Consider the following 23676-nt stretch of genomic DNA (forward strand, 5'->3'; position numbering starts at 1 on the left):
CTTACCCCTCACCATAAGAGTTACTCGAAGTTTGGCATTCGTGATGGTCCAGGGGGCTTCCAAGATGCTCGGGCAGCATTGGTCTTTAGCCGCCAAGCCAAGGAATGGAACTTCAGGAGCTCTGGGATCAGCGATGTGAGTTAGACAGTTGAGTTTTTGTGGGGGTCTGGCACTGACAGGGCACGGCTTAGGAGGAATTCTGGGCTGTGGGCATTCCTTGGCCCAGTGACCAGGTTTCCGACACTTGAAGCAAGGTCCAGGAGGAGTGCCTGGACGCTGCAGTCTGGGCGCTTTCAAGTTTTCGTCAGCTGGTGCTGTGGCTGGGATTTGTTTTACAGAAGAGGCAAGCATTTGTAGTTGTGAGATGCGCTGCCGCCAGGCAGATTTTTCCCTGGTATTAAACACCTTGAAGGTGAACTTGCTTAATTCCTGTTGTGGGGTTTGAGGGCCAGATTTTAATTTTTGTACCTTTTTGTAATGTTGGGGTTGATTGGGTGATAAAATGCATATTAAGCATTTTTTAGGGGTGAGAGTAGAAGGATGACATTTATGTCACTTTAGGTGAGATTATAGGACTAGGTTAAGTATTAGAGGATTTGATGAAAAGGAGCCTAACCATTGGCCAATTTGGGAAAGGTTGGACAAAGAGAAAGGAACGTGCACCCTAACTATGACTATTGCTCCAGCCACCTCTGGAAGGGGGAATTGTTGGGCAGGGACAGAGGAGGTATCCAAGGGACTAAACTGTAAGCCTGGCCGCATATGAGGTGGGGAGGTGACAGGAGGGGCATAAGAAGGTGGGTTGTGGGCATAGGAAGAGGAGGGAAGCTCTGGGGGGTGGGGTTAGGTCCTGGATTAGGGCCTGGTTCGGACAGGCGGGGAAGAGAAAGGTTGGAAGGGTTAATGGACAAGGAGGATTCTGGGTTACTGGCGGAGGAAGGAGGGGCAGAGAGAACGGAAGAGAAGGAGTAGAGATTAGGGAGGGATTGGTATGTTAAAAAAATGCCTGGATATAGGGAATTTTAGACCATTTGCCTGTGTTGTGACAAAAATTGTCTAACTCTTGTAAAATAGAGAGGTTAAAGGTGCCATTTTTTGGCCAATTGGAGCCGTTGTTTAACTTGTATTGTGGCCATGAAGTGTTACAGAAGAAGATGAGACATTTGGGTTTTAGGTTAGGAGACAATTGAAGAGGCTTGAGGTTCTTTAGAACACAGGCCAGCGGAGAGGACGGAGGGATAGAAGACAGACGATTGCCCACACATGGTTCTGGAAAGGCAGCAGAGACAAGGAAAATAGGCACACAACCCAGCTGCTCAAAAGGCGTCCCTAGTTGAGCCTGGGTTGAACCTCTTCATTAGTGAGTGGCCAAAGAGAGCATCCTTTACATTGACCTGCCACCAATATCGGCCATGAGCCTGGTGGGCGAGTGACTGGGGTGAATGTCTCCACAGTAGTCAAACCCCTGGGGAAAACCGGGTCCCTGGATCTGTGACCTATGTAGGATTTTTCTGGTCCTGAACCACACGGAAGAACCTGGTTTACCTGATTTTCCTTATCTTTGTGGTGGAAAAAGGACGAAACCAAAAGGGGGAGGAAGTGGAAAGGAAAAGACAAAAGAAAGGTGGGAAAGCAAAAAAGAGAAACGGCTTACCAAAATAGCCGGTGGTGTGTGTCTGTGGGCTGGTCTGATGACCCCAGGTCGGTAGGTAGAGCTCTTCATGGAGGGAGCACAAGAACAGGGACGGGGGTTTGGTCTCCCGTAGAAGTTCCCCCGTCCTGGGTTTCCAGCACCAAATGTTCAAAACACACATGTTGAATGAAGAGACCCCCTTGCCAAACAAGCTTTGTGTGAGCAACATGGCTGTTTATTCACCTGGGTGAGGTGAGCTAAGGCTGAAAAGGGCATTAGTGAAGGGCGGTGGGATAGGAGTTGGTTTTACAGGTTGAGGCAGATTTCTAGGGGAGGGGCAAGGGTGTTACAGAGTAAGACTAGTTACAGTGGTGGGGGTAGGAGCAAGCAGTAGCATTACCATAAGTTCAGTTACAATGGCTGGTGGGGGTAGGGGCAAGGAGTAGCATTACCATAAGTTCAGTTACAATGGCTGGTGGGGTAAGGCGTAAGAACAGTTAAGATGACAGGGTGGGATGAGTAGTATTCACATTATTATAATAACAGTTTAGATGGCAGGGTGGGTTGATGTCCAGGGGAAGCTCCACTGGGTGATCAGGGATGATGGCGAACACGGGCCGGGGATGGGGTGATCAGCCAAGGCAGGCAGGACTTTAGACTTTCTGGGTCCAGGCTTGCACATGGAGGCCTGACACTGGGCTCAGGTGGTCCTCCTGCCTCAGCTTCCCAAGTCACAGGGACTACAGGGACTTATCACCGTGCCTAGCTAATTTTTTATTGTTTGTAGAGATGGAGGTCTCACTATGTTGCTGAAGCTGATCTCAAATTCCTGGCCTTTAGTAATCCTCCCAGCCTCCCAATCCCAAAGTGCTGGGATTACAGGCATCACACCCAGCCTTCTTTTCTCATTCATTATGCTTGATGCTTGACTGGTCCTTTCAATCTAGAAATTTGCACTCTTTTCTGGGCAGTTTTTTTTCCATGTCATTTTTTTAAATAATGTCATCTCTACATTTTCTCTGTTTTCTCTTTCTTGCACTTCTCTTAGTCAGATATTGGATCTCTTACAATTAGTGTCTGCTTTTCTAGTCTCTTCTTATTTTCTATTTCTTTGCCTTTTTAGTCCACTCTCTAGGAGATTTCCCTTCATTCTTAGTGAATTATTTCATTTCCCTATTAATTTCCAAGGTCTCCTTTTGATCTTGTAATTGTTCCTTGTTATAGCCTTTTATTCTTTTTGCATGGATACATGGCCCATCTCTAAGAATAGGAATTAAATTTTATCAAGGTTTTCTTCTTCTCCCTGCCTTACCTTTGTTTCCTTCAGATTTCCTTTCTCTACCATGTTTGTTTCGATGTGTCTGTCACATAGGGATATGTGTTCCTGCATTGTATTTATTATTTTTTTTTCTTTAACCAGAGAGGGGTATATTTATTTTCTATCATTTAAAAAAAAAGCTGAACATAAGTAGTCTGGGGCGGGTACAGCAGCAACAGCCCAGGATCCTTCCTGCTTTCTGCTTCCCTGGCCTTAGGTTGTGAATCTTGTCCTCATGCTCTCAAGACAGCTGTCTGAGCACCAGCCATCACATCCACATTCCGGGCAGGAAGAAGGCAAAGGTGAAGGGTACTGCACATGTCAGCCCAGCTCCCTTTACAGAGTCTTTCCTGCAAGTCTCTCCCAACACCATCCACTTGCATGTCACAACTGCCCACCCTCGGCTGTGAGGAAGGGTAGGACATGGCTTTTGTCTGCCCACTTGTCAGAATTGGGCAAAAGCACTGGGATTCTGTTAGTAGGGAAGACGGAGAATAGATGCTAGGTTAGCAACTTGCAGTCCCCACCACAGCCAGGCCTTAAGCAGGAGTGATCCCCACTAAAAGCTAAAGGTTTCATGCCTGGGGTCCTGCCTCGTCTTAACAAATATGAGGCTCTTGTTAAAGGTTTAACCCTATGAGTGTGGCTTGTGGCCTACAGCTGCCTGGCATGCCTCAGCCCATTCCAGGGCTTCCAGTTCACCCTGGGGCAGGGGAGTCCTGGGGCATGTGGTTTTCACATACACACACTCCTAGTTAATTTCTTTTTCTTCTGTAATTTATAAAATTAACACTGTGCTTATTGGAAGACATGAAAATCCAAAGATGTGTAGAGAAAAAGTTCACCACCCTGTGCCCCACTACTGACTAACCCACGTTAATAGCCTTACCTGCTCCCAGGGTACTCTGGGGTCCTGAAAGGTCCTTGAGTATACCAGTACTGGGGGGTGGAGGGACTAACTGGGGAGGGAAGGGGGCTCCTCAGCAGGCTGAGCCTTGGTTGTTCAACGCCACCGGCACTGACTACAACATGGAGCCAGGAATGTGCCGGGGGCTCAGCCATGTGAGTGGACCTTGTGGCCTCTGCCACTGCTTTGTGCGGTCATCACGTAGCCACATCATCAAGCGACATGTGGGAGGCAGGCCCAGGCTGCCTGAACTGTCACCTCAGCCCTGGTTGACACCTCAGGCCTGGTCTTTATCTGAACTTTGGCTGCAGGGCTTCTGGGCAGAAAGGGCAGATCCAATTGGCTTGTCCTCAGTATGTGCTCTCGGAGCAGCCTGCCCAGGGGTCTGGAGAGCAAGAGCCAAATCCTAACTTACTCTAACCAACAGGCAGGAAAGGGTGCCTTGAGTCTGCCACTCCAGTGTTTCGGAAGCAGGCTGCCCTGAGGCTTTCCAAATTTCACAGGGGCTCCTTCTAAGGCCTGGGCTGTGTCCAGATGTTGGACCACATTGCAAAGAATGGAAGCCGAGTCCAGAAAGAGGAGGGCCCTCCCCCATGGGAATGCACACTTGGGAAGGGCTCCCCCTTTGCCCCTCGATCCTAGGCTGGATCTGGGCTCAGGAGGCTGACCCCTATGGACTAGCCCACCTGTTCAGCCGATGGGCAGCCACAGCAAGGGCAGAGGGAGCTATAAAGGCAACCCATGTGATCACAGGTCCTGTGGGCTCCAGAGCTCTCAGCTCCAGGCACCTCTACCTCCCAGCTTTGAGCCTATTGGGGGCACCCTTCCTGTGGTGTCTGGTCGCTGACCTCTGCCCACACCACTAAATGTCCATAGCTGAACTCTCCTTAGTTAAATCCTCTGCTAACACAAAAGGAGACAGCCAAATCTCATCTCACAGACCTTTATTTGAGGTACACCAAGTATGGGGCCTTGCCCCAAATGCCATGGGCATGACATTCAGGAAGAGGCAGACATCCCCACAACAGTCATGTGCAGAAGCTTCTGTCTGCAATGTCTGGCAGCAGAGTTCTCACTCAGCAGACCTGTATCTTCATAGACGTCACCATGTTATCAAAGACCCTGGCCTGGATGCTGTCCCCGGGTTAAAGAAGGGGTTACACATCACATCCATGTAAGAGTTGTGCAACTTCCAGAACATGCTACCCATTACATTGTTGCGAAGAGCTGTGTTGGAGGAATCCACCACCATGACCTTGGAGTTGGTAGGTGAAGTGAGGACCCTCTGTGTGTCCTCACTTTGAAGAAACGTGGCAACCTTGAATCACAGGAAGTGCCCAAGCTGGGCTGGTTCTGCAGTGACCATGCTAGATTCATGCCTAGATACTTTGTCAGGGCAGTGACTGGTGTTTTCTGGAGAAGCAAAGGGCAAACAGCTAAGCCTTACCCAATTCAGGCTTCAGGAGCCAAGCCAGTCAGACTCCGAGTCTGTGTGTGCACCTGGGACGTCTCACCCTCTTTATGAATCAATGCCTGGTACAGAAAATTAACTGCAAAACCAGAGACTTCATGAATAAGGCAGATCTCCTCTGTAGAGGCCATGTTGTTTTATAAAATAGTGATTACTGGCAAATGTCACTGTGGACAAGCTACATTACTTCTTTTGGAACGTCTTTGAACTCCATGGTCTCAAGTGATTTGTCTGAAGGGACTGACCAAGTTTCTAATGACTTATGAGGCAAGACCTTGTAGTCCTCTGTGGGGTAGAGAAGGTTCCCTCTAGTATACCAGGGCTTTCCCCATTGAGGAGATCTTCTCATCCACCACATCCAGAGATGTGTACACCATGTACTGGAACCTCAGCTCGTTCTCCGTGGGGGTGCTGCGGATGTAGAGAGGGTAATTCTCCTTGGCAATCACCACGATGCTCATCGCCGTCTTGGGAGGCCCTATGCCAGGTGCCCCACCCATTGTATTTCTAACTCTACAGGGAGGTGCTAGTAAGGAGCTATAGCTGTGGTAAGAGATCTAGTTCTTTTACCCTTGGCATCAAATATGTTTGAGTTCCCAAACCTAAAAGTTAAGAAGAAATCATTTTTTTTGAGATGGAGTCTCACTCTGTCACCCAGGCTGGAGTGCATTGGTGCAATCTTGGCTCACTGCAACCTCCACCTCTTGAGTTCAACTGATTCTCCTGCCTCAGCCTCCAAGTAGCTTGGATTACAGGCCTGCACCACCACGCCCAGCTAATTTTTGTATTTTTATTAGTGACGGAGTTTCACCATTTTGGCCAGGCTGGTCTTGAACTCCTGACCACAGGTTATCTGCCCGCCTTGGCCTCCCAAAGGCATTACGTTACCGCATATGGCCTGAAATAAATTATTTATGTAATCAATACCTTTTAATCATGTGTGAATCTCCACCTTTTTTCTCTCTGAGAAATAAAGACCGTTTTAAATTCAATCATTTATTCATTTCAAGACAAAATTTCACTCTCTTGCCCAGGCTGGAGTGCAGTGGCATGATCATAGCTCACTGCAGCCTTGACTTCCTGGGCTCAAGTGATCCTCCCACCTCAGCCTCCTAAGTAGCGTGCTATTTTTCCTATCACTGTAAAGAATTGCCATGGAAAAATTGGAGGAGGCACAGTTTCTGATTAATGAAGATCACCATGAGTTGTAGTAAACCAGGACTCAAATATTTGAATAATTCCCCCTTGTGGAGTTGGTAAGACAATTAGGGACTAAATGTGGTCTATATAATGAATAGATACTATTTTTCTTTCTTTTTTTTTTTTTAATTAATTTATTTATTTTTTATTTTTCGTTTGAATAGATACTATTTTTCACCTATCAGATTGGTAACAGTTTTTAAGTGTAGCAATATCAAATGTTGACAAGGGTGCAAGCAAAGTACTCTTCATATATAGCTGACAAGAGTGGAATAGCCACTTTGGATGACAATGTGGCAGTATCTAAAAAAATTGAAAATGTATGCCCTCATGACTCCGTAACTCCCACTTTTCTCTACCCTAGTAAAACCTTGCACATGTGCACAGAAGGCATGGACAAGAATATTTTCATTATGACAAAAAAATGAGGCAGACCTATATATGCTGATATAAATAAATCTCCATGACTAATTAAGTAAAAAAAGGCAAGTTACAGAATAACATATATATATAAAATTCTATGTTTAACACATTTTAATTGGTATAAACACACACATGTATGTGTGTGTATGTACTATATATTTACTTATATTAATTACTTATATTAATATATTAACATGTTACTTATATTAATAACTTATATTGATATCCATATTCTAGAAATGGATATTATGTGATATGTAATATATAATACATTTATTTAATATATAATCATGCACCAAATAATGACATTTCAGTCAACAACAGACTATGGATATGATGTTGGTTCCATAAGATTATAATACTCTATTTTTACTGTACAATTTTTATGTTTAGCTACAAAATATTTAACCATTATGTTATAATCGGCCCACAGTATTCAGTACAGTCGCATGATATACAGTTCTACAGTATAAGTGCACGCTGTCATGTTCACACAATGATGAAATTGCTTAACAATGCATTTCTCAGAACATATTCCTGTTATTAAGTTACATATAACTGTGTATGTAAACATCTAGATATGTAATATTTGCGTATGTAAATGTCTAGAAAAAATGTCTAGAAGATCTGCATCAAACTGATAACAGTGCTTCTGGAGGAGAACTGGAATTTTGGCAGGGGTGAGGCAGTCAAGGGGACTTGTGACCTTTATATTTATTATCTAGATTTTTTTATATAAATGTATTTATATGTTACTTCTATAAGTAAAAATATACAGTATAGTTTTCTATATTATAAATGTAGATAAATATCAAATATATTTTTCTATATTATAAATATAGAATATATTTATCATATAAAGAATATATGAATATACACATACATACATATATACATACATACACACCCATGTTATTAGTGATTTTAAATATGGAGGGTAGGCCGGGCGTAGTGGCTCATGCCTGTAATCCCAGTACTTTGGGAGGCCGAGGCAGGTGGATCACTTAAGCTCAGGAGTTCGAGAGCAGCCTGGCCAACATGGTGAAACCTCATCTCTACTAAAAATAAAAAAATTAGCCAAGCGTGGTGGCGGATGCCTATAATCCCAGCTACTTGGGAGACTGATGCATGAGAATCTTTTGAACCCAGGAGACAGAGGTTGTAGTGAGCTGAGATCACACCACTGCACTCCAGCCTAGGTGACAGAGTGAGACTCTGTCTCAAAAAAAAAAAAAAAAAGTAACTATAAAGATTGATTTTCACTGGTTATACTGAAGTAACTGAGTGCATTCTTGGAAAACAGCTCTAACCTATTTAGAAAGCTTCTCTGATAATGTAGCCCCACCTAATCTGCCTCTGCTTCTTTGTGTCAATCTAATGCTGGTAGGGCCTGTATATAATCTTCTTGGCTGCCAACTAATCCAGTCAGTTTTCTCTAATCTTTTTTGGTTATGAGAATAGGATGGAATTTGTTTATTGGATTTTCCACTGTCAAGCTTCAGTTTCTAGACTCCATTTTCTAAATGCATGTAGAATTACAGTTGTTAGTGAGTAGATAAGTTTGAAAGCTCTGGATATAAGAATCTTTGTGCAGCTTTTTACGAAGTGTCTACCTTATCTTATTTGATCTTCCCAATGACCCTGTGATATAGGTGTTATTGTTAATTATTGACATAGATAGGGAAACCTTTGGGAGTCTCCAAGAGCTCCCCTCAATCTAATGATTGATTCACTAGGAGGATTCACAGGACTCAGCATATAGTCATACTCACAGTTAAGACTTATGGGGCCCGGTGCTGTGGCTCATGCCTATAATCCTAGCACTTTAAGGAGGCCAAGGTGGGAGGATTGCTTGAACCCAGGAGTTCAAGACCAGCCTGGACAACATAGTGAAATCCCATCACTACAAAAAAAAAAATACAAAAATTAGCCAAGGTGGCGGCACACACCTGTAGTCCTAGCTACCCAGGAGGCTAAGGTGGGAGGATCACTGGAGCCCGGGAGGTAAAGACTGCAGTGAACCATGATCATGCCACTGCACTCTAGCCTGGGTGAGAGTGAGACTGTTTCAAAAGAAAGAAAGAGACAGAGAAGGAAGGAGAGAAGGGGGAGGGAGAAAGAAAGAAGGAGGGGGAAAAGGGAGGGAGGGAAGGGAAAGGGAAAGGAAAGAGGGGGAGGAGGGGGAGGAGAGGGAGAAGGAGAGGAGAGGAGAGGAGAGGGAAAATAAATAAGCAAATGAAGGGCCAGATGTGGTGGCTCACACCTATAATCCTAGCACTTTGGGAGGCAGAGGCAGGAGGCAGGAGGATCACTTGAGCCCAGGAATTGTCAGCCTGGGCAACATAGCGAAACCTTGTCTCTACTTAAATATATGTGTGTGTGTGTGTGTGTGTGTGTGTGTGTGTGTGTGTATGTGTATGTGTGTATATATATGTGTGTGTATATGTATATATGTGTGTGTGTGTGTGTGTGTGTATATATATATATATATATATATATATATGCTGAGCATGGCGACACGCACCTGTAGTTCCAGCTACGCAGGAGGCTGCGGTGGGAGGATTGCTTTAGCCTGGGAGGTGGAGATTGCAGTGAGTTGAATGGGGCCATTGCACTCCAGCCTGGGTGACAGAGTGAGACTCTATCTCAAAATAAACAAAATAAAAAAGATTTATTACAGCAAAAGGATACGAGGAAAAATCAGCAAAGAGAATGGCACATGGGAAGTGTGGAGGAAACCAGGTACAAGCTTCCAAGAATTTTTTCCAAGTCAAGTCTCAGGAAGCACTTTATTCTTCCAGCAGTGGGTTTAACATGTATGGAATACTGCTTACCAGGGAAGCTCCCTTGAGCCTAAGAGTCCAGGACTTTTACCAGAACTCAGGCACAGGTAGGCGTTCCGTGCCTTATAAATACCAAAATTCTAGACTCCCAGAAAGAAGAAAAGTGTTCAGGATAAATGATATTGTTTGTACAGTTTAGGCATAGAGTGAACCACTCTTATCAGCTAGGGAATGGTGGCAACCTTATCAAAATCTAAGTTGCCAGACATGAGCCTAGGGACATCCTTGTAAGTAGGCCTTTTTAAGAATAGCACTCTCAGGCCTGCTATATTAACTCTTTTCTGAACAGAAACCAAACTAAAAGATGAAGTGACTTTCCTTAAAGATACTTAGATAGTAAGTGTGGCAGTCAAAATTAAAACCTAGACCCTCAGATTCCAAACATTTCCTACTACATAACTTTAATTTCCATCAAATCAAGGATAAATGTTTTCAACATGCAACTGAAGTGGTAAAATTTAATGCATAGTTCATTGAGACATGGAATACTGAAGTGGTTTTTCTTCCTGTGCCATGTAATGTCTTCTTTCTCTTTGACCTATAACCTTTCTAGGATAACATAAAAGGTCTAGAATTAGAAGTCATCAATCTGCAAAAGGAAAAGGAAGAATTGGTTCTTGAACTTCAGACAGCAAAGAAGGATGTCAACCAAGCCAAGTAAGAATAAAATTAATAAATGTTATTTAAGTCCCTACTATGTGTGAGGAGCTTTGCAAGAAACAGAGAAGTAGAAGTCCCATTTACTGCCTCCAAAAGATTTAAACCTGGTTGTGAAGAGGAGACCTAAACACAAAAATGGTTAAATAATTGCAATTTTAAATAGCATCTGAAGTTGACAGTAAAAGAATGTTATAACACAGCATATGATTAGTAGCCAAATAAATTTCTTAGGCAGTAATTGTGTTAAGAGTTCAGAGGTGAGAAATAATCAATTCAGACTACCATGATCAAGGAAGGCTTTGTAAAAAGTTAGCATTTGAGCTGGCTTTTAAAAGATTATCAGACTTACTAGATAACAGCAGTTTCTTTGTCCCTGTACTAATGGTAAATTAGTTTGTGAATGGAATTAATATACACGCTAGTGATTAAAAAATCAATCTAGCCATCTCTTACCAGTTAGAAGTAAAACCAAAGCAGATAACCATAACATTCTACTCTCCTTCAGACCTCTGCAATATGGGCTATTCTACCTTCTTTTTACTTAGTGACTCCATTTCATCTCTCGTTTGTGTACTGAAGCTCATGTTTGTAAAAGTTATGCTGAATGTTTATTTTCTATCTCAGACTTGTATAATAGTAAGAATTATTCTTTATAGCTAAAGTAAAGTGAAATGCCTTCAAAAAACCATTTTGACACAAAAAGGGTGGCGTATATTGAGGCAGTTGCATTGCTGTATACTAAAATTTGTCTTAGTCTTTGTATTAAGCTCCTATTATTGAGACAGGTTTGGGTGCTATTCTTTTTTTAAAATGGCTATGTGACTAGTCACCTATTTTATATATGTCAGGGTTGTAACTCTGGGAGTCTAGTATTATGTTTTTTGAAGTCAGGCTTTGCTGCTGGTAGTCTTCACTTCTACAGCACCTGTGTTTAGGTTGAGTGAGCGCCGCCGCAAACGTCTCCAGGAGCTGGAGGGTCAAATCGCTGATCTGAAGAAGAAACTGAATGAGCAGTCCAAACTTCTGAAACTAAAGGAATCCACAGAGCATACTGTCTCCAAACTGAACCAGGAGATACGGGTAATAAATTCTCATCCTTGCATTTACCCCCATTGGAATTTACAAACATAGGTATTCCCTTTAGAAATATACTAGAAGTGTTTTCAGGTGAGAAAATAGCAGGCAGGGCAATCATTTCAAGTATGTGAATCTCCACAAATGTCCCTTTTGCAGCACATTGTGCTAGTAGTCATCTAGAATCTGCTTAATAAAACCTTGCTTTGACATTCAAAATTTAATGTTAGAGTCTCTGAAACCAAAGAACAAAGACGTCTCCATAGTTAATGGTTACATCCTGATCACCTTCCATGATCACGTAGCATAATTTCCTAAAGTAGTAACAATATGACAGACACCTAGAGAAAATTCTCAGTTATTGAATGTTCAACTTGTGACACCAACAAAGTGGTGGTTACAGGCTACTTGTACTGAAACCTTTAGAACACAGTGGTTGCTAGGTGGATTTGTCCTGGAGGCTTAGTAGATGTTTCCTTGAAATTTCATTTGTATACAGTGAATTTAGGGTTAGATTTAGCTTGTAGGTACATTTTTCTTTAATTTCTTCTCAGTGTTCACTTGTGTAGTCTATACTTGGAAACCCTGTGCAAGCATAGCAAGGGGTATTATAAGCCTAATCAGAAAATCTGTTGGTGGCTTTCCCAGCCTAGTTCTGGGTTTTCTCTCTTCTTGATGGTAAGTCTGTCCATCCACACCAGCCTAGAATAAAGTACAGATGACTAATACTTGTGCTTGTTTTTGTTTTTATAGATGATGAAAAACCAGCGGGTACAGTTAATGCGTCAAATGAAAGAGGATGCTGAGAAGTTCAGACAGTGGAAGCAGAAAAAAGACAAAGAAGTAATACAGTTAAAAGAACGAGTAAGTAACTAAAATTTCTTGAAGGCCTAGCTAATAAACCCTTCTCTGAGCTAACTAACAATTTTAATGCTTCTTTTCAAACACCTTGTATCTCCAAAAATGTGACATATTCATGAATTTAACAACTTTTTTTTAAATGTCTACTATGTCTGTTATGTGCAAGGTACTATCTACTAGGCACTATGGGAAATAGAAAAATTAGTAGTATATAAGCTCTGCCCTTGAAGAATGTCTTGTTTAAAGGAGACAGTAAGACATAAGCATGGATTTCTCAAATAGAAGGAAGAAAGAGATTTGAGCTTTAAGAATAAAATACCAAAATCACTAAGAGAAAGGAAAGCACATTTCCAGTTGGAGTGAAAAGATGATGGCTGAATAGGCCCTGAATAATAGGAAGGGTTTTGATAGAGGTAAGTACAAGCATTCCACATATATAGACCAGAGACATAGAGATGACAACTTTGTAGACCTATTCAAGGAATGGCAAGTGGTCCAACTGGGGTGAAGTATAGTAGTGAACGATTGGAAAGACAAGTTGAAGCTGGAATATTAAAGATCCAAGAAGTTTGAACCTCATTTTGTTAGTAGCATAAAGATTTTAAGGGTTTTTAGAAAGTGCTATCAACAAAACACTGCTTTAGAAAGATATATCTGGGAATAATGTATAGAGCAAACTAATATTGAGAAACAGAGGTCAGAACACAAGAAGATATTGTATAATCCAGAAGAAGTATAAGAGCCTGAATATGCACCTGACAACAGAGCCCCCAAAATATATGAAGCAAACACTGACAGAAATGGAGAGAAAAATAGACAAATCAACAGTAATAAATATTTGCAGACTTCAATCTACCTCTTTATTTTCTTTCTTTTTTAGAGATGAGGTCTTGCTCTGTTGCCCAGGCTGGAGTGCAGTGGTATAATCATTGCTTACTGTAGCCTCCAACTCCTGGTCTCAAGCAATCCTCCCACCTCAGCCTCCTGAGTAGCTAGAACTACAGGCATACACCATCACACCTGGATAATTTTTTATTTTTAGTAGAGATGGAATTTCACTATGCTGTCTCGAACTCCTGGGCTCAAGCAATCCTCTCACCTCAGTCTCTTAAAGTGCTGGTATTACAGGCATGAGCCATTGCACCCAGTCCCTATTTAATAATGAATAGAACAGTAGGCATAAGAGCAGCAAGGATATTGAGCACTTCAACAATATTATACCCAGCATTTTCATGTCTACATTCATAAGAGATATTGGTTTATAGTTTATGTATAATGCTAGATTATAAACTATACCTAACAGACATCTATAGACTATTCAAACCAACACCACCAGAATATTCAGTCTTCCTAAGTACACGTGAAACATTCTCCAGGATAGACCATATGCTATGCCTTTTATGCCTCAATAAATTTGAAAGTATTGAAACAGGCAAGGCATGGTGGCTCACGCCTATAATCCCAACACTTTGAGAGGCCGAGGTGGACAGATCACCTGAGGTCAGGGGTTTGAGACCAGTCTGGCCAACATGGTAAAACCCTGTGTCTACTAAAAATACAAAAAGTAGCTGGATGTGGTGACATGCCTGTGATCCCCAGTACTCGGGAGGCTGAGGCAGGAGAATCACTTAAACCTGGGAGGTTGAGGTTGCAGTGAGCTGAGATTGCACCACTGCACTCCAGCCTGGGCAACAGAGTAAGACTCCATCTCAAAGAAAAGTGGTGAAATAATAGAAAATCTATTCTCTAACCACAATGGAATGAAATTAAAAATCAATAACAAATAAATTTGGGAAATTCACAAACATGAAGAAATTAACACAGTCCTAAATAAATAATGAATCAAAAAGGAAGTCATAGGGAAATTTAAAAATTCTTTGAGATTAATAAAAACAAAAATACAACGTACCAAAACTTGTGGGATGCAGGTAAAACAGTGTTTGGAGGGAATTGTATAGTTGTAAATGCCTATATTAAAAAATGAAGAAAGTCTCCTGTAGTTCCAGCTACTTGCGAGGCTGAGGTGGAAGGAACACTCAAGCTCAGGAGTTCAAGACCAGCCTGGGCAAAACAGTGAGACCGCATCTCAATTTTTTTAAACTTTAAGAAAGATTTTAAACCAATAACCTAGCCTTTCACTTTAAAACACTGAAAAAAAAGTAGAGCAAACTAAACCCAAAGCTAGTAGATGAAAGAAAACATTAAAAGATTAGAGTAGAAATTAATGAAATACAAAATAGAAAAAAAATAGAGAAAATCATTGAAACCAAAAGTTGGTCTTTTGAAATGATTAACAAATGCTGACAAACCTTCAGATAGCCTTAACAAGAAAAAACAGAAAGAAAATTTAAATTACTAAAGTTAGGAATGAAAGAGGGAATATTACTACCAATCTTGCCAGAAGGAAAGAATTATAAGGAATTACTATTAACAACTGTACACCAACAAATTAGATAGCCTAGATGAAGTAGACAAATGCCTGGAAAGACAAAAACTACCAAAACTGACTCAAGAAGAAATACAAAATCTGTATAAACCTGTGACAAGAAGTTAAATTAGTATTTTAAAAACTTCTCACAAAGAAAAGCCCAGGCACAGATGGCTTTGCTGGTGAGTTCTATCAAACATTTTAAGAAGAAATACCCATTTCTTTCTTTTCTTTTTTCTTTTTTTTTTTTTTTAATTTTTTTAGACAGAGTTTTGCTCTTGTTGCCCAGGGTGGAGTGCAATGGCGTGATCTTGGCTCACCAAAACCTCCACCTCCCGGGTTCAAGTGATTCTCCTGCCTCAGCCTCCCAAGTAGCTGGGATTATAGACATGCACCATCATGCCTGGCTAATTTTTTGTATTTTTAGTAGAGACAAGGTTTCACCTATGTTGGTCAGGCTGGTCTCGATCTCCTGACCTCATGATCCGCCTGCCTCAGCCTCCCAAAGTGCTAGGATTATAGATGTGAGCCACCGCGCCTGGCAGAAATACCCACTTCTTGGCCAGGTGCTGTGGCTCACGCCTGTAATCTCAGCACTTTGGAAGGCCGAGGCGGGCAGATCACCTGAGGTCAGGAGTTCGAGACCAGTCTGGCCAACATGGTAAAACACCATCTCTACTAAAAATACAAAAATTGTTTGGATATGGTGACACACACTTGTAATTCCAGCTACTTGCGAAGCTGAACAAGAATTGCTTGAATCCAGGTGGCAAAGGTTGCAGTGAGTCAAAATTGCACCACTGCATTCCAGCCTGGGCGATAGAGTGAGACTCTGTCTCAGAAAAAAAAAAAAAAAAAAAAAAAAGACAGAAATACCCATTTCTCAGAAACTCTTCTGAAAACCAGAAGCAGAGGAAACACTTCCTAACTCATTCCATGAGGCTTGTGTTCCCTGATATCAAAACCAAAGACAAAAGACATCACAAGAAAAGAATACTACAGACCAATATCTCTTATTAATATAGGCATGAAAATCCTCAACAAAATTCCAGCAAACTGAATCCATCAACATTTAAAAAGAATGATAGGCTGGGTGCGGTGACTCACACCTATAATCCCAGCACTTTGGGAAGCCGAGGCGGACAGATCACTTGAGGTCAGAAGTTTGAGACCAGCCTGGCCAACATGGTGAAACCCTGTCTCTACTAAAAATAAAAAATTTAAAAAAAATTAGCTGGGCATTGTGGCGTGCACCTGTAATCCCAGCTACTTGGGAGGCTGAGGCATAAGAATTGATTGAAACCAAGAGGCAGAGGCTGCAGTGAGCTGAGATTATACCACTGTACTCCAGCCTGGGCAACAGAGTGAGAACCTGTCTCAAAAAAAAAAAAAAAAAAAAAAAAGGATGATACACTTATGACCAAGTGAGGTTTATCTGAAAAATGCAAAGTTTGTTTATAGAAATCAATTATGTAATATACTATATCAGTAGGAAAAAGAACAAGAACCGTATGATCATCTCAATAGACACAGAAAAAGCATTTGACAAAAATCTAACAGTCTTTCACGATAAAAACACTCAAGAAACTAGGAATAGAAGAGAACTTCCACAGCATGATGAAGGACATAAATGAAAAACCCACAGCTAACATAATATTTAATGGTGAAAAAGAGCATACTTTTCCCCTAAGATCAGGAACAAGACAAGGATGTCCACTCTTGCCATATGTATTCAGCATTGTCCTGGAGATTCTAACCAGGACATTTAGGGAAGAAAAATATATAAATGACACCTAAACTGGAAAGGATGAAGCAAGATCTCTGTTTATAGATGACATGATTTTATATGTGGAAAATGCTAGAGAATCCACTAAAAGTCTATTAGAATTAATATGAGTTCAGCAAGTTTGCAGAATATAAGATCAATATAAGAAAATCAGTTGTGGCCAGATGTGGTGGCTCACGCCTGTAACCCTAGCACTTTGGGAGGCCGAGGCAGGCAGATCATTTGAAGTCAGGAGTTTGAGACCAGCCTGGCCAACAGGGTGAAACCCCGTCTCTACTAAAAATGCAAACATTTGCCAGGCATGGTAGCACACACCTGTAGTCTCAGCTACTTGAGAGGCTAAGGCACAAGAATCACTTGAACCCAGGAGGCAGTGGTTGCAGTGAGCTGAAATCAGGCCACTGCACTTCAGCCTGGGCTACAGAGCAAGACTCTTGTCTCAAAAACAAAATTAAAAAAAAAAAGAAAAGAAAATCAGTAGTATATTTATATACTAGCAATTAACAATTTGAAAATGAGATTAAGAAAACAATTCCAGGGCCAGGCATGGCAGCTCACACGTGTGATCCCAGCACTTTGGGAGGCCAAGGCAGGTGGATCACAAAGTCAGGAGTTCGAGACCAGCCTGGCCAATGTAGTGAAACCCTGTCTCTACTAAAAATACAAAATATTAGCCAGGCGTGGTGGCAGGCGCCTGTAATCCCAGCTACTCGGAAGGCTAAGGCAGGAGAATCACTGGAACCCAGGAAGTGGAGGTTGTAGTGAGCCGAGATCGCACTCCACTGCACTCCAACCCTGGAGACTCCATCTAAGAAAAAAAGAAAAGAAAAGAAAACAATTCCATTTATAATAGCATCAATACAAATTGGAATAAAGTTAGCAAAAGAAGTGTAAGACTTATATCCTTGAAAACTACTAAATATCATTGAATTTAATTAAGGAAGACTTAAATAAATAGAAGGATATCCCATGTTCATGGGCGGGAAGACTTGATATTCTAAAGATGGAATACCCTTCAGATTGCCTTACAGATTCAACACAATTTCAATCAAATTCCATCTGGTTTCTTCACAGAAAACAAGCTGATTCTAAAATACGTATGGAAATGCAAAGGACCCAGAATATTCAAAACAAGGAGAACGAATTTGTAAATGTCACTTTTCCTGATTTTAAAACTTTCTACAAAGCTACAGTAATCAAGACTATGTGGTACTGTGTAAAGATAGACATATAGGTCAATGGAATAAGATTGAGAATCCATAAATAAACTTATACACTTACGGTTAGTTGATTTTCAACAGTACTGCCAAGACAATTAAATGAGGAAAACAGTTGTCTTTTCAACAAATGGCCCTAGAACAACTGGATAGTCACATGCAAAATAAAGAAGTTGAAACTTGTAGCCGGGAGCAGTGGCTCCTGCCTGTAGTCTTAGCACTTTTTGGGATGCCGAGGCAGGTGGGTCACTTGAGATCAGGAGTTTGAGACCAGCCTAGCCAACATGGTGAAACCCTGTCTCTACTAAAATTACAAAAAAATTAGACCGCATGGTGGCACGTGCCTGTAATCCCAGCTACTCAGAAGGCTGAGGCAGGAGAGTCACTTGAGCCTGGGAGGTGGAGGTTGCAGTGAGCTGAGTCACACCATTGCACTCCAGCCTGGGCAACAGTGAGACTTTATCTCAAAAAAAAAGAAACTTGCTCTCATACCATATATAACAATTAAATCAAAACAGATCAAAAACCTAAATGTAAGAGCTAAAACCATTAATCTCTTAGAAGAAAACATGGGTGTTAATCTTTGTGACTTTGGATTAGACAATGATTTCTTAGATGTAATACCTAAAGCACAAACAGCTAGCCAAAAAAGAGTTAAATTAGACAAAATTAAAAGCTTTTTAATTTTCATATCAAGAAAGTGGATATGACTGGACATGGTGGCTCACACCTGAAATCTCAACGCTTTGGGAGGCCGATGTGGGAGGATTGCTTGAGCCCAGGAGTTTGACCCCACTCTGGTCAACAGAGCAAGACCCCATCTCTAACCAAATAAAGAAAGTTAACAGCCATAAATCAGAAGGAAAATATTTACAAATTATATAGCTGATAAGAGTATTATATCCAAGATAGATAAAGAACTCTTACCAATCGGCCGGGCACGGTGGCTCAAGCCTGTAATCCCAGCACTTTGGGAGGCTGAGGCGGGTGGATCATGAGGTCAAGAGATCGAGACCATCCTGGTCAACATGGTGAAACCCCGTCTCTACTAAAAATACAAAAATTAGCTGGGCATGGTGGCGCGTGCCTGTAATCCCAGCAACACAGGAGGCTGAGGCAGGAGAATTGCCTGAACCCAGGAGGCGGAGGTTGCGGTGATCCGAGATCGCGCCATTGCACTCCAGCCTGGGCAACAAGAGCGAAACTCCGTCTCAAAAAAAAAAAAAAGAACTCTTACCAATCAATAATAAAAATATAACCCAGTTTTAAAATGGGCAAAGCAATAAGTACCTGAAAAGGTGCTCAGTGTATATTGCCATCAGAGAAATGCAAATCAAAACCACAATGAGATGTAATTTCACATCTACTAGGATGGCTATAAACAAAAAGATAAATGATAATAAATCTTAGCAAGAATGTAGAGACATTGAAAGCCTCAGACATTATTAGTAGGATGGGAAAATGGTATAGCTGCTTTGGCAAACAGTTTAGCAGTTTATCAAGAGGCTAAATAAAAACCTAGAGGTGCCATATGATCCAGCAATTCCACTCTTAGTTTTGTCTACCCAGGAGATATGAAAACATGTCATATGCAAAAACTTGTACCCAGATGTTCGTGTAACAGTACTCATAATAGCCAAAAAGTGGAAAAACCCAACATGTCCATCAACTGATGAATGGGTACATAAAATGTGGCCTATCCATACAATGGAGTATTATTCAGCCATACAAAGGAATGAAGTACTGATACATACTACAACATGGATGAGGCTTGAAAACATTTTGCTTAGTGAAAGAAGCCAATCACAAAAGACCATATATGATAGGATTACATTTATGTGAAATATCCAGAGTAGGACATTAAAATCTGTAGAGACAAAAATAGATTAGTGGTTGTCTAGGGCTTTGGGGTGGGGTGATAGGGTTATAGAGTGATGGCTAAACAGTATGCTATTTCTTTTTGTGGTAATGAAAATGTTCTAAAATTAAGTGTGGTGATGTTTACATCAACTGTGTGAATGTGCCAAAAGCCACTGAATCATGTACTTTAAATGAGTGAATTGTATGGTATGTTGATTATATCTCAATAAAACTGTTAAGAAAAACAAAAGAAGAAAGGAGACACCTCTGTAAAGTGATAACTTTACATTCTACAGGAATATATATTCCACGTTGACAAGGATCTTTGTTTTGCTCACTTCTGTATTTCCAGTGGCTAAAGCAGTGACTGGCAAGTAGTGGGTACTAAATAATGTTTAGTCAATGATTTTAATCATAATTAATATAAAATCTACCTTTCAAAAAATGAAGGAATTAGGGCATCAAAGAGCATTTCAGGCTTTTCAGTGACTGGAAAGTCAGAGGAAACAGCTAGTTTGAAGAGACAAAGTTGGTTTTAGGACAATAACCTTTGGGATGGAGAGACCTGGAAAATGTTAGATAATATTCAAGGACTGGACTTTGCAATTAAGGAGTTGTCTGCATAGAGGTGAAAAATGAAACTTTGGGAGTAGTGAGATAATGGAGACAGAATATATAGAAAAAGAAGGCTAAGAAGAGAATCTCTCTCTTTTTTTGTCTCACTCTGTCATCTAGGCTGGAGTGCAGTGGCACCATCTTGGCTCACTGCAACCTCAGCCTCCTAGGTTCAAGTGATTCTCCTGTCTCAGCTTCCTGATTAGCTGGGACTACAGGCACATGCCACCATGCCTGGGGAATTTTCTTTGTATTTTTAGTAGAGGCAGGGTTTTGCCATGTTGGCCAGGCTGGTCTTGAACTCCTGACCTCAGGTGATCCACCCACCTCAGTCTCCCAAAGTTCTGGGATTACAGGCATAAGCCACTGCGCCCAGTTGAGAATCTCTTTATTTCATGTATAAGAAAATGAAAAGAAGACAATGAAACTTGTAGGCTAGAAAAAGAATTAAGGTCGTATGGGAAAGCTATTGGTAGTGCTAACGATGCTGAGAGAGAAGCCAAAGAAGATAGTGACTATAAAAAGAACATTAAATTTAATAAGTAGGAAATTCCAGGACAATTGGTAGAAACTACTTACAAAGAGATTCTGGAGTGACCAGTAATGACAAGTGGAAGTACTAAACATAGACTTCTCTTTCAAGAAGTCTGGTGCTAAGAAGACTGCTGGATTTTCTCTTTTCACTGGACTAGCTTAGTCCCCTGGCTGTGTTTCTTTCTTTTTTTTTTTTTTGAGATGGAGTTTCGCTCTTGTTACCCAGGCTGGAGTGCAATGGCGCGATCTCGGCTCACCGCAACCTCCGCCTCCCGGGTTCAGGCAATTCTCCTGCCTCAGCCTCCTGAGTAGCAGGGATAACAGGCACGCGCCACCATGCCCAGCTAATTTGTTGTATTTTTAGCAGAGACGGGGTTTCACCATGTTGACCAGGATGATCTCGATCTCTTGACCTCGTGATCCACCCGCCTCGGCCTCCCAAAGTGCTGGGATTACAGGCTTGAGCCACCGCGCCCGGCCCATGTTTCTTTAATTATCATGACTTCTCATTTCAATACACATCATTTTTTTTTTTTTTTTTTTTTTTTAGACGGAGTTCCGCTCTTGTTACCCAGGCTGGAGTGCAATGGCGCTATCTCGGCTCACTGCAACCTCTGCCTCCTGGGTTCAGGCAATTCTCCTGCCTCAGCCTCCTGAGTAGCTGGGATTACAGGCACGCGCCACCATGCCCAGCTAATTTTTTGCACCTTTAGTAGAGACGGGGTTTCACCATGTTGACCAGGATGGTCTCGATCTCTTGACCTCGTGATCCACCCGCCTCAGCCTCCCAAAGTGCTGGGATTACAGGCTTGAGCCACCGTGCCCGGCCCGGCACATCATATTTTATTAAAATTGTATTGCAGGTTATTTGTATTCCCTGGTAATCTCTGTAAGAGTAGTAACCATGTCATGTTTATCTCTGTATCCTAGACATCTAGCACAGTGCCTAGTGTGTAGTTGATGGTCCAGTAAATATTATACTGTTGAGTGAAATGAATTGTTCTAGTATGCTGGCAAAGACATGACAAAAATGGCTTGACCATTCCATCCAAATTGGATAGGAACAAGTGAGACCAGAAGGAGCTTAATGGATGTATTAGAATAGGGAAAGGGCCAAGAAATCAAAGCAGTTAAATGTTGTGTGCTCAGCTGAAGCAGATGATATCCCATAACATTTCTTGTTATTCTTTATCTCCAATCTCTGGGAAGAAAAAGTACATTCAGCCAGGCGCGGTGGCTCAAGCCTGTAATCCCAGCACTTTGGGAGGCCGAGGCGGGTGGATCACGAGGTCAAGAGATTGAGACCATCCTGGTCAACATGGTGAAACCCCGTCTCTGCTTAAAATACAAAAAATTAGCTGGGTATGGTGGCGCGTGCCTATAATCCCAGCTACTCAGGAGGCTGAGGCAGGAGAATTGCCTGAACCCAGGAGGCGGAGGTTGCGGTGAGCCGAGATCGCGCCATTGCACTCCAGCCTGGGTAACAAGAGCGAAACTCCGTCTCAAAAAAAAAAAAAAAAAAAGTACATTCAGTAAAACCTGTTTTTATTTTTATTTTAGCTTCAGGGGTACATGAGCAGATTTGTTACAAGGGTATACTATGTGATGCTGAGCTTTGAGCTTCTACTGATCCCATCACCCAGATAGTGAACATAGTACCCAATAGGAAGTTTTGCAGCTCTTACCCCACTTTCTCCTTCCCTCCCCTTCTTTTAGAGCTCCCAGTATCTGTTGTTCCCATCTTTATGTCTGTGTGCACCCAAGTTAAACTCGTTTTGTTCAGAAGTGAAAAACCTCTTCTTTAGCTGCAGTTTACCTTAATTTTATAGGTGGTTGGCTATGTGATAGGCTTTCTTCTCTTTTTTGCCACCCACCCGGGTTTTATAATGGATGGACTAGTAGGGTTGATGGGAAAAGAATACTGGTCTATTTATCAGGAGACCTGAATCCCACCTCTGTCAATAACTACCGGTGTGGAAAGGACTGTTCATTAGATGATCTTAAGCTTCCTTCCAGGCCTCACATTCTATAATATTATTTCTAGTAATTGACTTATGACTGAGACATCAAGAATTTGGCCACACAGCAATAAGCCAAAGGGAAAAACCACTTCCCCTCTACACACAAACACGTTTTCTAGAACTACAAGTTTTTGACTCATAGGAGAAGATGAAGGCAGGTCGCTGTATTGTAGTTAACCTTCCAAATCAAGGATATTTTGAGAGACACCTTAGTTATAGTATAAGGTTTTGTTTTAGCTAGCTGAACAGTAATTAATATCTGACTTTTTTCTTGTCAGGACCGTAAGAGGCAATATGAGCTGCTGAAACTTGAAAGAAACTTCCAGAAACAATCCAATGTGCTCAGACGTAAAACAGAGGAGGTAAGAAAATTCAGTCTACTAACGTTAAGTGTATTGTCATTGTCAGGCTTAAATGCTTGCATAGTAATATCGTTTTCTTTTTTTTTTTTTTTTTTTTTTTGAGACGGGGTTTTGCTCTTGTTGCCCAGGCTGGAGTGCAATGGCACAGATCTTGGGTCACCGCAACCTCTGCCTCCCAGGTTCAAGCGATTCTCCTGCCTCAGCCTTCCAAGAAGCTGGAATTAGAGGCGTGCACCACCATGCCCAGCTAATTTTGTATTTTTAGAGAGATAGGGTTTCTCCATGTTGGTCAGGCTGGTCTTGAATTCCTGACCACAGGTGATGCACCTGCCTCAGCATCCCAAAGTGCTGGGATTACAGGCGTGAGCCACCACGTCCGGCCGCAAGATAATATCCTTTAAATGAGCAGGTGTCCTGAGAAACCAGGGATGCCAATCTTCACAAGCAATTCCTAAATCTTTTT

General features: G+C 41.7%; 1 protein-coding gene and 1 pseudogene across 3 annotated transcripts in view; one reads left to right on the forward strand and one right to left on the reverse strand.

Annotated features, from left to right (window-relative positions):
- KIF4A (kinesin family member 4A) overlaps window positions 1-23676 on the forward strand; it is a 130912-nt gene that overhangs the window by 76725 nt on the left and 30511 nt on the right. For all 3 annotated transcript variants that reach the window (XM_003943074.4, XM_074392277.1, XM_074392278.1), the window contains 4 exons: window positions 10349-10452; window positions 11391-11535; window positions 12283-12393; window positions 23130-23213. In XM_003943074.4, the coding sequence (XP_003943123.1) occupies window positions 10349-10452; window positions 11391-11535; window positions 12283-12393; window positions 23130-23213 (444 nt within the window). The remainder of the gene's footprint in view (window positions 1-10348; window positions 10453-11390; window positions 11536-12282; window positions 12394-23129; window positions 23214-23676) is intronic.
- Window positions 4935-5790, reverse strand: LOC120366577 (trafficking protein particle complex subunit 2-like protein; annotated as a pseudogene).

The sequence above is a fragment of the Saimiri boliviensis genome, chromosome X (assembly GCF_048565385.1).
Source record: "Saimiri boliviensis isolate mSaiBol1 chromosome X, mSaiBol1.pri, whole genome shotgun sequence".
NCBI classification, from domain to species: Eukaryota; Metazoa; Chordata; class Mammalia; order Primates; family Cebidae; genus Saimiri; species Saimiri boliviensis.